Source organism: Mobula hypostoma, chromosome 12 (assembly GCF_963921235.1).
Source record: "Mobula hypostoma chromosome 12, sMobHyp1.1, whole genome shotgun sequence".
Taxonomy (NCBI): domain Eukaryota; kingdom Metazoa; phylum Chordata; class Chondrichthyes; order Myliobatiformes; family Myliobatidae; genus Mobula; species Mobula hypostoma.
The window spans coordinates 45085232-45099855 of NC_086108.1; the positions used below are offsets into that span (position 1 = coordinate 45085232).

The following is a 14624-nucleotide window of genomic DNA, read 5'->3' on the forward strand; positions in this document are numbered from 1 at the left end:
AAATGTTCAAAAAGTTACGGAAAATCCCACTGATTTAAAATTAGTTTTATAATCCAGAGATTGAGCCAAATATAGATTGAGTATTCAATCTGTATTGAATAAACTGTTCTCAGGCAGGGAAGCATGATGTGTATTGTAATTAGCCTCACCATTTTTTGGCTGCAGATTGTTGAAAATTAATTGGATTCCTTGCCTCAGGTTACTGTTCTGTTGTCATTGCTGGTGAGTTTGCCTCATGTCAAGTAAGGACAGTGATATTCCCCTTGATAATCATACAAGGTTGAATGCTCCTCTCCAGGTTAGCAGAACTTTCGCACCATTCAAGCCTAACCATTCTCTAATGAACATGAGTTGCTGATGTCAATTCGGGTATTTAAAAAACCCCAGTCTGAAGGGGAAGAATCCTGTTACAGTACTTAGCAAGCACCAAAGATCTGCTGAGATGACCATCTGCAGGCTTCAACAGAAATGGAAGCTGCAGGTTATCCCTGGAGATGATTGCAGGGAGAAGAAGCTCTCTTCAATCAATGAAGCATACCTGGGTCATTATCATATCTTCTTAGGGCTTCCTGCTAGTTTTCACAAGGTGGTCTGGGAACATAGCAGTAGAGAGCAGAAGGAAATAAGGCAAATAAAATATTTACACCACTACCACAGTGATTGCCCTTACAGGTGGAGGGGGCAGTAGCTGTTGTGAGAAATTGGGAAGTTGGCAAGGGTAGAAAACAATTCCATCTGAGGAACAACATGCTTCTTGAATTGAAATAGACTAACATTAGTGCCTCACTAATTACACATACGAATGATCTTCAGCCATTGTGTAATGTGACAAGCACTGAGAAGCACTGCGGCGGGATTTGAAGGTATCAGTAAAATAGGTAAATGACCCATATGGGAAAATGTGCAGTAAATGGAAATTAGGAAATGAAATGCTCCAAGTGACAAGAGAGCATGTTAAGGGGCAGGGTGCCTTGTTGTGCAAGTGCCCACCTCTTCAGAAATGGAGAGGAAATTAGTGAGGCAGTACAAACAGCAAGTAGAATCAGGAAACATAGCAAACAAAATCAAAGTGTAATATTTAACTTGTTGAAGAACTCAGTTTTGTTACACTTGGATCATCATATGCACTTTTTGACATCGTATCTTAAACAAATGTTCAAGCTGAGATTGATTTGCAAAGAAACTGGAGTTAAGAAGTTTGGCTGGTGATCGTCTTTCAAGCCCTTTGAGATTATGATCAGATTTGATAAGATAAGTAATGTCTTTCTTACAGTATTGGTAAAGTGGTAATTTCACAGCACAAGTTGATGAGAATCATTAGGATTTCAAGGAGAAGTAAGAAGTTGTGTTTGGGGCAAAAAGAATGTGATTTGTCTCCAACTGATGTTGAAGGAGTGAGTGCAAGTACTTCCAAAAGGGGATTAAATAGCTGCTTAATTAAATTCTCATGCCTGCGTATCACTGCGTTAGTCAGGGTTCCTCAATGTGTAGTTTTCCTGAAAGCAAAATTTACTGGATAATCTGCGCCAGGAATTTTTTCCTTACCATCCAATGATGTATTAGTAAAACACTCTACCCAAGGTACCTTAGCAAGCTGAGAGCAATCTGCTAGGTTGCCAAAACAAACATCAAATTGGAGTGAGTTCCTAGGGTTAAATATTAATATAATTGTAAAAATTGGCCCTCTTTAGAATAATGAGTGATTTTATTGTAATGATATAATAATGTCAACCACGTGTTAAAATAATTAATCAGAAATGAACATCACAATAAAATCAGTATTCTTATTAGAGGGTATGAGCTGTAAGGAGAGCTTTGACACACTTGAGTGGTTTTCTCTGAAGCACTGGAGGCTGAGGGGAGACCCAACAGAAGTTTATAAAATTATGTGAGGCATAAATAGAGGAAATAGTCATTTTTTAAAAAAAACCAAGATAGAAATGTCAAATACTGGAGAACGTGCTTTTAGGCTGAGAGTGTGAAAGTTTAAAGGAGATGTTGAGGTCAAATTTCTTCACACTGAGAGTGGTAGGTACCTGGAAGATATAGCTGGAGAACTGGTGGAGACAAATTGGATGGTGGCCTTAAAGAGGCAGTTAGACAGATACATTGATATGAGGGAATGGAGTAATACGGGTCATGAGCAAGTAGAAGAGCTATAGTTTAATTTGGCATTGTGTCATGCATGGACATTGACTGAAGAGCCCTTTTCTGTTTTTTACTGTTCTATGTTCTATATTCTTTTTGCAGCTGCTTTTGAAGCATATTCAGGAGGGGGATATTTGGCTTATCAATTCTTTGCTATTCCGTACATAGCAATCCAGTGAGTCTTATTCCTTAATTATTTCCCCAGAGCTCTGCAAATAATGTACTTTCAAATATTTATCCCATTCCAGTTTGAAAGCCAGAGAGGAATCTACATCCAGTGTATTTTCATATAACTGCTCACCAGAAAACAGTTTTTTCTTCATATCGCCACTGGATCATTGGTCAATTATTTTAAATCTACCATTTCTTGGCCATGTTTCCATTTCTCAATCTATCTTGGTTAAATCTCCTTTAACTTTCTTTGCTCCAAGGAGGACAATTATAGGTTCTCTGTTGTACTCTCTTCGTAAATTCCTGCACATACTGAACAATTTTAGTAAATCTTTTTGAAATCCTTTGCATTCCTCAGAAGTGCAATGACAATATTTGGATATAATAGTTGAGGTTTTTTTTCAAAACCATTGTTTTATAAAGTTTTTCCATTATTTCCCTACTTTTGTATTTTTATGGCTCTGCATGTGAAGTCCAGGAACCCATACATTATTGCCAATTATTTTCTCCATCTGCCTACTACTTTTAAAGAATTGTGTGACTACTGGTTTCTGTTCCTATACTCAGGATTATATAATTTAGTATATATTGACTCTGTTCATTCTTAATGCCAAAATGCATGCCTCCTTTTTAAAATTAAAATCCATCTACTACATGTATGTTCATTCTATCCGCTTATGCTCTTCTGAAGTCAACTTCTATCCATCTCAAGATATTTAGAACTAAGATAAAACAGTGTTTTCAGACATTTATGAAAATTGCTAATATCTCTTTGCAGAATAGGCACAACTTTTAACTAAATAATTGAGAGCCTGTTTGGATAGTTTCAAAGATTAGTTTTCTTATATTGCAGAGAATTGAGAATAAAAATGAAAATATTCAGAGTGTGGTAAAGATGATACAATTTGAGAGGGCTATTATAATGGGGAGAAAAGTGAAAGGCTATAAACAAAATGAATATTGTAGACTAGTAGTTAAAGATTTTTATTAATATTTTGCTCATGGAAATGTAACAGTCCAATTAATATATAAATAGATACTTTTCAAGAAATATACCTAAAAATAAAACAATAGTCAGGGATTACACAGTCAATGATTTACTACAATGGATCATATAGGCTGAGCCTTTCAGTTAGATGGTTAAAAGCAAATCGACCAACCTAAAAGAAACAAGTTTCTCAGAGCTAAATGCATTTCATTGTTCAACATTACAATCTTTGGAAGTCAGAATGTAAGGCTGACTTTTAACATACTGTAACAATTTAGAAAGAAAAACAATGAATATAGAATTTCTTTATTAATAAATACACTGTGGTTTTTATATTATATTGTTCATGCAGTACAAACTATTAGCTTCGTTGCTTTCTATGTTTCTGAGAATATTTGTGTATGTTAGAAGAATGATTTCCCTACATCAGATCCTGAGGCACTGTGTTCCGGATCTGGACAATTGTGCTGTTGATTAAAGTTCGTAATATTTGAATTCTAAAATCCCTTTTAATAAGAAACACTTTAAAGCAATTTAGAATTAAATATATATATTTTTTGTTCTGCATCAAAGCCAAATGAAAAATCAATCACATAATGACACATCACTCTGGGGAACACTCTTCATCTGTTCTGGACAAGGATTTGTAATATAGAACAATGCTTTTTCCTGTCAATTTACTGCACTAAAGAGATTGAGTCATGTTTGGATGCAGTGCCATGGGTGTTCTTTGCCTTCCAAAACCTCAACCAAAGAGAAGTTCTTCATAAATGAGTGATGACTTCAATTATTGGCAGGGATTTTGACTCTGAAGGGCATTATTACACAGTTTGAGCCATGCATGCACACCAGCAAAATTTCTGCAGAAGGTATCAATCATTTTTATTCTGCACAGTTTTGAGGATATTAACTGAATTGTGATTCTCCAGTTTCACAATTGATTGAGATCAGCCAACTTGTCATATCCTATGCCTATACAAATCAGTAATGAATAAAAATTAATTCTTGAATTTCCATGGTACTTTTCAACACCTCAGGTCATCACAAAACACACCACAGCCATTGTAACCAAGAGTACTCTACTGGCATCAACACGTTGGAGATCAGTGATCTCAAACTTTTTCTGCTTGTGGCCCACTTGTGACTTTGATTTACCTCTGTGGCCCCCACCTTCCATAGTCTCCATTAGTAGCTAAAGTTCATTGTGGTAAGCTCTACTAATTATTTTAACACACAGCCAATATTTATGTTTTAACAGGTTATAGGTATCATTGTATGTTAAGCAGGTATATATGAAAAATAAACTATTTCAAAGCTTTGAATGGGATACTTTATTTTTAATATATATAATATTCTTCCAACCTGCAATGAAAAAACACTTAATATTATTACTTTGTGTATTTAGTGCGATTCTTGCAATTGATACAAACTAACTGGTTTTTGAATATCTGGTTGCAACTATCTTCTTCAGGCCCAAGTTAGTCAAATGACATTTGCCCCTAGAGGTTTTAGTTTAGAGGGCCCTTGTTCATCATGGAGCCAGCGAATCAGGATTGAGTATTAAGCCCTGCCCATGCCCTGCTCACCTGAGAGGGTATATAAGGAGGTGTCTCCAGGCGAACTTGTCATTAGACTAACTTGTGCCTGAGGAAGGGGGTGGGGTTCACTGTTGAAATGTTGCAAACAGTATCTGTAAGTATGTGACTGTTAAGGCCAAAAGATAGTATGGATAGATTTTCACAAAGCTACTGTAGGCAGTTATAATGTGAGATTGCAATTTTTTTCCTTGTAACTGATTAATAAATTAGGTTTTAAAAATATTTCTGACAGGTAAAATATGTCAGATTTAGCAGCGACAATTTGTTCTCCAAGCTGTTTATCACTTAGAAATGCTACAATGCTATCTCAAGGTGCAACAAGCCGACAGACAATTATCTTTTGATAACTGTTGGACCTCTGTGTATGCATTAGTGGCCATTCAAAATCTTCTTTGTTTTCCTCATAAAGTTGTCAGAAAAGATGATCTTGAAGTGCATTTGATTTGATGAAGTTGACAGCCATTATTATATCAGAAAGTTGTCATGCAAATGTCCTCCCAAATTTTTGCAACCATATCGAAGGCAGATAAATCCCCAGCGCCAGATGGTCTGCATCCTAGAGTGCTTAAGGAAGTAGCCCAAGAAATTATGGATGCATTAGTGATAATTTTTCAAAACTCGTTAGATTCTGGACTAGTTCCTGAGGATTGGAGGGTGGCTAATGTAACCCCACTTTTTAAAAAAGGAGGGAGAGAGAAACCGGGGAATTATAGACCGGTTAGCCTAACGTCGGTGGTGGGGAAACTGCTGGAGTCAGTTATCAAGGATGTGATAACAGCACATTTGGAAAGCGGTGAAATGATCGGACAAAGTCAGCATGGATTTGTGAAAGGAAAATCATGTCTGACGAATCTCATAGAATTTTTTGAGGATGTAACTAGTAGAGTGGATAGGGGAGAACCAGTGGATGTGGTATATTTGGATTTTCAAAAGGCTTTTGACAAGGTCCCACACAGGAGATTAGTGTGCAAACTTAAAGCACACGGTATTGGGGGTAAGGTATTGGTGTGGGTGGAGAATTGGTTAGCAGACAGGAAGCAAAGAGTGGGAATAAACGGGACCTTTTCAGAATGGCAGGCGGTGACTAGTGGGGTACCGCAAGGCTCAGTGCTGGGACCCCAGTTGTTTACAATATATATTAATGACTTGGATGAGGGAATTAAATGCAGCATCTCCAAGTTTGCGGATGACACGAAGCTGGGTGGCAGTGTTAGCAGTGAGGAGGATGCTAAGAGGATGCAGGGTGACTTGGATAGGTTGGGTGAGTGGGCAAACTCATGGCAGATGCAATTTAATGTGGATAAATGTGAAGTTATCCACTTTGGTGGCAAAAATAGGAAAACAGATTATTATCTGAATGGTGGCCGATTAGGAAAAGGGGAGGTGCAACGAGACCTGGGTGTCATTATACACCAGTCATTGAAAGTGGGCATGCAGGTACAGCAGGCGGTGAAAAAGGCGAATGGTATGCTGGCATTTATAGCGAGAGGATTCGAGTACAGGAGCAGGGAGGTACTACTGCAGTTGTACAAGGCCTTGGTGAGACCACACCTGGAGTATTGTGTGCAGTTTTGGTCCCCTAATCTGAGGAAAGACATCTTTGCCATAGAGGGAGTACAAAGAAGGTTCACCAGATTGATTCCTGGGATGGCAGGACTTTCATATGAAGAAAGACTGGATGAACTGGGCTTGTACTCGTTGGAATTTAGAAGATTGAGGGGGGATCTGATTGAAACGTATAAGATCCTAAAGGGATCGGACAGGCTAGATGCAGGAAGATTGTTCCCGATGTTGGGGAAGTCCAGAACGAGGGGCCACAGTTTGAGGATAGAGGGGAAGCCTTTTAGGACCGAGATTAGGAAAAACTTCTTCACACAGAGAGTGGTGAATCTGTGGAATTCTCTGCTACAGGAAACTGTTGAGGCCAGTTCATTGGCTATGTTTAAGAGGGAGTTAGATATGGCCCTTGTGGCTACAGGGGTCAGGGGGTATGGAGGGAAGGCTGGGGCGGGGTTCTGAGTTGGATGATCAGCCATGATCATAATAAATGGCGGTGCAGGCTCGAAGGGCCGAATGGCCTACTCCTGCACCTATTTTCTATGTTTCTATGTTTCTATATGTTGATGGTGGATGACGTAGTGTATGTAAAATAAACAAACACGTTAGGCACAGCTTTTTTTCTTTCTTTTTCAATATTTTTATTGATTTTGATTTTTTTCTTAATAAAATTGTTTATATTCTAATATACGAACTAATCTAATCCATATTAATTTAGAGTAAGGAGTTTGTTAATGTGATTCAATATACTGTATCTGGTATTATGATATTTTATCTTTTGTTTTATAATATGTATTCTCTTGAATTCTGTATTCTATATATAAAAATCAAAATCAATAAAAATATTGAAAAAGAAAGAAAAAAGAAAGTTTTTTTTAGATGAGTAAGGAATCCATCGTATCTTCCTACCATTGAAGCAGCACCATCAGTTGCAACAGCCATTATATTTTCTGCTTGCAGTTTCTGTTGTGATTTCTACTGTCATGAACCAGAGCACATATGAAACTGCTTAAGGTAACCCCTTGAGTAACCAGTCAGTATCAAGGCCTATTGATGAAATGTCAGGTGATGTGGAAGAACAACTACTCGCACAAAAACAAGTAAAGTTTGCCCTGCGAATCGGTAGAACATGCATGTAAAAATAAAACTAGCTTTTCAGGCATTTCTTTAGATGCATATCATAAATATATTTTAAAAATGCATATAGGTAAATGCACATTCTGTGTGGCAGTAAAGAGCTTGTCCTCAGCAGGAAAAGCAATTTGAACTTCCTTTCTATATATGATAACTATCAGAGATTAAATGGAAGTTGTAGTGGTAGATAGTGATGCAGTGGTAGACTTCACGCATTCTCACCTCTCTGCAGTTTAGCTGTTTCTGGTAGATGACCCCCACTATAGTGACTGCAGACTTCATGTCACGTGTATAACTATTAAATCATGCCTGGGTCAGTGGAAGGCAAGCAGAACCTGCTCCTGCTGTCAGACTGTCCCGCCCTATCTTCAGTTTGTTGAGATGCTCATAACCATATTAATGAGATTAGTACAACACAGGCCACGCCAGGCTTTCCATATTAATTCCTTCTGATAAGTGTTTCGATTTGGAAAACCTGGCAACTTCTGAGCGTCCCTCAGTTGGAATTAGATGTGGATAGTTCCCTATTAACATGTAATTATCTAAGTAATCATAATCAGTAGCTAGTGGACTACATTGCAGGGTATTCTGCTGGGTCGCACCTGCCTGTCTACTGTATAATCAGTGATTTGGGGGTGAAGGTGGAGTAGGGCATCGTTTGCATCATCGAGCATATTTTCCCATTCATTTCATTCTTTTTTATTTATATATTTCAGTAATACTTCATTGAACAGTAAACTTATCATGGTCCATTCAGAAACTCCTGTAACCCCCAGTTTCTTGTCTTATTTACCTGTGGCCCCTATGAAGTCCGGTGTGGCTCCCATTGAGAACCACTGCTGTAGATCAACAAGTTCCCTTGAACACCAATTCAGTATTGACCAGATTATCTCTGTTTTTGGTTAAAAAGAAAAATATTCACTAAGAGAATAAGATTTCACACTATGTTTGTGGCAGAAACCTGTAACATTAATTGATTTGGTCTTCTGCTTGGTTTTGTAGTGACTGATCAAGAACAGCTGATTAATAGTTCATGCAAATAACATGAATCAAATCTGAGTGAATCTGGATTTGCATCCATTAATATTGCACTATAAAATATTATTCATTCTTTTAATGCTCCAAATTCTTAATGTTCAAAACTTCTTTGTGATATCCATTTGGAAAATAAATTGAACTATATCCAATGTGAAACAGGTGGACAAAGAATGTTCAAATGGTAAGTACAAAAAACACAGGGCTAATGAATGCACCTACCTATGCTTTTCTGAAGAAGTGCTAAGATTGACCTAAATTACACAGTATTTACTGCCAGTTTTGGATGTTGTGCAATTTGATAATTTATTCCTGAGATGTAACTTGATTTTCTGTGTATACTGCATTGCCTGTTTACACATTGAATTTTTTTGCCACAATTCCATCAATTCTAAGGTGAGGAATGAACTTGATGGGACTGGCACACTTGTTGCAACTGCAGTGAGCCCTAAGTCAGTTGTATGATTGAGTTTCCTATTATTTTTAAATGGAAGTGTAGTCTATTTCTAAATAGAGAGAATATTCAAAAATCCAAGGTGCAAAAAAGGGACTTGGGAGTCCTCGTGCAGGATTCCCTAAAGGCTAAATTGCAGGTTGAGCCTGTGGCGAGGAAAGCAAATGCAATGTTAGCATTTGTTTCGAGAGGGCGAGAATATAAAAGCAAGCATGTAACGTTGAGGCTTTATAAGGCATTGGCGAGGCCTCACTTGGAGTATTGTGAGCTGTTTTGGGCCTCTTATCTTAGCAGGAATGTGCTGACATTGGAGAGGGTTGAAAAGAGATTCACAAAAATGATTCTGAGATTGAAAAGATCCTGTGAGGACCGTTTGATGGCTTGGGCTTGTACTCACTGGAATTCAGAAGAATGAGGTGGGATCTCATTGAAACCTATTGGAGGTGGAAAGGCCTCAATGGAGTGGACGTGGAGAGGATGTTTGCTATGGTAGAACCAGCGGGCTCAGCCTCAGAATAAAGGGATGTTCATTTAGAATGCAATGAGGAGGAATTTCTTCAGCCAGAGAGTGGTGAATCTGTGGAATTTGTTGCCACAGGCAGTTGTGGAGTCCAGGTCATTGGTAATTTAAGGCAGAGGTTGATAGATTCTTAATTAGTCATGCTGAAGGGTTATGGCAGGAGAACTGGGGCTGAGAGGGAAATGGATCAGCCATGATGAAATGGTGGAGCAGAATCGATGGGCCAAATGGCCTAATTCTGCTCCTATATCTTATGGTGTTATGGTCTACACTACATTGCTGCTGAATTTTAAACCAAGAATTGCATGAGTGGAATTTGTTTATATGATTTCCTCCACAATATCTCATGTTTCCAAAGTAAGATTGTTCAATTGGCATCAACTAAGAGGGATGGCTTTATGTTACTGAATTATTATTACTGGAAGATGAAGTTTTATACATCTGCATTAATACTTATTAGGAAAGAATGAAAACATTGCCTTCTGTGTTGGCTGGATTCAAACTTGGGTTCAAGACATAAAGAGTCAGTGCTCAAAGTTTCCTTTTTTTTTGTCCTGATTTTCTTTTTGGTCAGTTTGTATGTTCGTAAGTTGAAGAATGCTTTGGTGTAATGGAACATTTTAGCAATTTTGGCATAATCGTTCAGTGCTAGGGCATTCCGGACAGCAATGGGATAGTGTTCTATTCACTATTTTCCATTGACATGCTTTATCCTTACCTTTAGGAAGGAACCTTTAGTACACCTTATGATATTTCTGTTTCTTTCATGACCTTTCTTGTAAGTACATTATATTTTCATGTGTTATTTTAATAAAGATGGATTAATTAATGTTGCCTCAGAAACGTAGACATATACAGCCAGGAAAGGACCTTCAGCTCATCACGTCTGAGTTGGCCATGATACTGAATTAAAACCAATCTTATTTGCCTGCATATGGCTTATACCCATTTATTCCCTGACTTACTCTGGTTGTCTGGATTATTTTGTCAATATAGTGCTGTCTAGTTGAACTGCATGACTTTTGGTACATCTAATAAAAGGCTGTCATGGGATTCCCTAGCGTGCTTCAACTTCCATAAATTTGTATCCTCTTACTCCTTAGTTGAAGACACCAAGGCCGCCAATGACCAGTTGAAAGTACAGGCAGAACAGGCTGGATGCTTGTGTAAGAATTGTACAATTCTCTTTGGAGGTAGAAGAAGTCATATGCATTGTGATGTCACAATGCATTGTTGTGTTGTGTGCCAGCTCCATCTGATCCAGTGTATAGAAGCTGAACAGGAGGAGGCATTAGCTTTTTACTGCCATGATTTGAATGTTAATTTGTGATAAACTGGGATGAAGAATTTAGCATCATGGACTGACAGGTAAAGTGACACTTAAAGAAAATAGATATTCTCTGATTCAGCATTCATTCTCTGAATTCATTCATTGTTGTTAAGTTAGGGGTAGATTTTCTTGAACTACTGATATCCTAGTTACTGAGTTGTATAAGGCAGGACCTCTCACAAATTTAATGCACTGATTTTAGTGGGACATGGCTTGTCTTCAAGCTAGGGTAGTATGCAGCCTGGAGATGATGAGATCCCCACGGAGACTCGTACAGCATTTGAAGTAAGGTTATTGTAGCCAGTGGAGAGAACCAAATGCTTAGTGGTTGTAATATCCTTAATATTCAAGCATATGTAAAACTGTTGAGTTCAGAGATGGTCTAATATTTGTTACAAAGAACTAGGGAAAGTCAAGAGAGAAAACCTTAAGGCCAATCACATTCTAATGGCTCAGTAATGGAAGTTTGGATTTTTTTGCAAGTCCACAAGGGAAGGAAAAACTAAACAAGGTAAGGAATTATATTTTAAAACCTGTATAGAATCATGATTAATTTATGAATTGTTAGCTTCAACAATCAGCCATCCTGAACCTCTCTGACAGTCTCTGCAGGAGAACAAGCTGTAGTCAGTCTTGCTGCATTGATATCGGCAGATTTATCAGCCTGTAATCAAGTTCTTAAGTAATTGTTGCAAGAGTTAATTGCTTTATATCTTTAGCTATATTTCTGAGGCAGACTTAGCTCTTCATGTAAGTTAGTGAAATGCTGGCTGCGCTTCCAGCATCCCTAGTTGAGATGCAGACACAGGTCTCTCTTTATTGACAGGCACCATGCCTTGATAGGATGATGTGGTGCCATGATGAAATTACTGTGTGACTTGCCAATTCCTCTGAGCTGTTGGAGTGCGTAGCCTCTGTACACTCGGTTCTCTGTTACAGTCAGATTGATTTTGTTTTGAGAAGTCAGCAGTTCCAGCTATTATTGAATAGAAAAATGTATTCCAGTGTTAGAATGTGTCTGCTTTATATGTTGTGCCAAACTTAATCGTACATCTCAAGTCAGAATAATTTTCTCAAAATAATGTTATTTAAAAAAATACACCAAATATTTTCTCTGAAAAGCTTCCTCTGTTTGTATATGACTATTAATATACATTTTTACCATTACGATCTGTGTAGTTTTTGAAACCCTTGACAGTATTAAAAGTTACATCTATTTATGTAAGAAAGAATTGAATGAGAAAAGGCAGTTTGGCTCACCTAGCCCATAATATGTCCTGTGGTGGACTCTATTCCATTTTTCAAATCTTCTGTAACAAAATCCTGTACATATTAGTATTTACGTGTACCGTGAGGTAATCAGACAGAAACAAAATATTCATCAATCCTTAGAGATCTGCTAATCACACCTCTGCCACTGGTCTCTACAGGAAACATTCCCTATTTCCTCACATTAAGTTTTTGAATTATATGACATTTAATCATTATGATCCCAAGATCTCTTTCCCCTACTGAATATTTAACCAATAAACAATTGAAGAAATAATTGCCACAACCTCAGCTATACATTCAATACAATATTAGCGCTTCTGAGACATTAATGGAATTGACATATTTGGTGTATAGAATACTGCTAGATACTTTCACAATTCAGAGTTAGATTTGAGTAGGAATAGAAGAGTAACTAGGAAGATTGAACAAAAGTGTGGTCAAAGAGATAACATAGGTAGGAATAGGACAAACAATTTGGTGATGATACATGCTGGTGGTGGTGGAGTAAGGGTAGGGTAAAGGTTTTGAGGGTGCCTGACTGATGATAGTTAAAAATAAGATGGTTAAAATCACAATGGCATGGGTCGTGATATTGGGTAGAGGAATATTAGCTGAACAGGACTTTGTATAGAACTCATTATGGGCATCGGGTTATGACCAAAGCAGGATTTATGTATAGTGTACTGTTTGTTTTTTAAAAAAATGTTTTTGTTTGTAACTTAAACCTATTCAACTTTGTACTTAGAAATCCTACCCAATTATATTTACATCATTAACAGCCACAGGACTGAGGTTATGTAGCTTGGCATGAATGTAAATAAAATTAGCAGTATCAGGTTTTGTAGAGTAGTTATCAATGGAATAATTTTAATTTTGTTGCATTACATGTATTTCTGGTATACGGTAAGGTACTGGTTAAATTGATGAATAAGGAGCCAGATTTCTGGAGAAGTTCAAGTTCCATTAAGGCAGCTGGGGGAATTTAGATTCAAATAATTAAGTTGGCCTGGAATTTTTCTTTTTTTAAAAAAAAAACCTGGTTATGGTAAGGTTAACCATTAAACTAACAGATTGTTGTAAGAATCTAGTTTGCTGATGACCTTTGGGGAAAGAAATCTGTTGACCCGAGACAATCTGGCCTATTTCTGACTCTGGACCCTGTCTGGACTCTTATAGGTGGACAATGAATGCCACATTGCTGGCATTGGCACCAAATGAACAGAACAAGGTGTTTATTCCCTTATAATGTACCGCTTATTATTTTACTGTGTCTATTCTGGTCACTTCTTCATTGAAAACACTAACAAACATTAGACTTCATCTTCATGGGTGCTGCCCAATAGACTGTACAAATTCGAAAAGCCACTTGTATTAGCTTCAAAGAGCATGTGTGCTAGAAAGCTATTCAACTGTGCAGTTCATTCTAACTGGGATCAAATCTTTCTTCACCAGCCTCCTCAGACCTATTGTATTCATTCCTGCAGGAGTAACTTGAAAGGAGCATGCACTCCGTGCAATGTCTTCTTGCTCGGTCCCAAGGTGCTGAGGCCGTCTCCAACAAGTCCTGCAGCATGGAACATGACAACCCTTTCCCCAGTGTCCAGGCAGGGTCCATTAACTCAGCATAGAGTACATTCTTAAAGTTTCAGATTAACAGCACCTTGGCATTAAACCATGGAAGGCAAGTTTTGAACGCTTAGGTCTATCATGCTTAAAGCTGAATTAATCCAACTGGGTCAATGATATTTAAACGTTTTGATTCAAAGTTAAATTAATGTATAGCAACTTCCCCAATTTAGTCTGTGATGGTGGGGAGGAGGGCATCCCTCCTTTGGAAAGCCTGAGGTGCATCCTTCAGGAGTGGTAGTGTTTCTACTCATGGATTTGTCCAGAAGAAACAAACTCTCACTAGCTTTTCATTCTGTTGCAGCAAATGGTGATTGCAGCCCATATTACACTGTGTCCAGCAAGAGGGATGAGATGAACCATGTCATGAGGAATGAGCCAATAGCAACAGCTAGTTTGGAGCCAGTGAATCATTCAGGAAGTCACATCAGCACCTTTCCGTCTTCATCCCGTGGCAGTTCCCATCTGAGTCTGCCTCACTCTAATACCAGGTTACTTTCTACCACCATAATATATTCTGTATGTGTTTAAAAAAAATCTGCATATGGATGAAGGCCTCCAAACCGAACTGTTAACTTGCATTTCTTTCCTGACTGTCACATCTGATCTGCTTTTGCAATATGCATCTAAGTAAAATGAAGAGCTCACCTGTGGAGCAATGTGAAATATAATTTGAATCAGGTTTGATATCACTGGCATATGTCGTGAAATTTATTATACTTATTTAAGACATTTTTTTCCAGTCCAATTTTATCTGCTCGTCTCCTGAAAGACTCTAACTGCTAAAAGTT

At 37.8% G+C, this 14624-nt stretch overlaps 1 protein-coding gene across 1 annotated transcript in view; it reads left to right on the forward strand.

Annotated features, from left to right (window-relative positions):
- The window catches only part of LOC134355154 (zinc finger protein GLIS1), a 380709-nt gene that overhangs the window by 114442 nt on the left and 251643 nt on the right, over positions 1-14624 (forward strand). The window contains exon 2 of the mRNA XM_063064929.1: positions 14138-14324. Within this exon, the coding sequence (XP_062920999.1) occupies positions 14138-14324 (187 nt within the window). The remainder of the gene's footprint in view (positions 1-14137; positions 14325-14624) is intronic.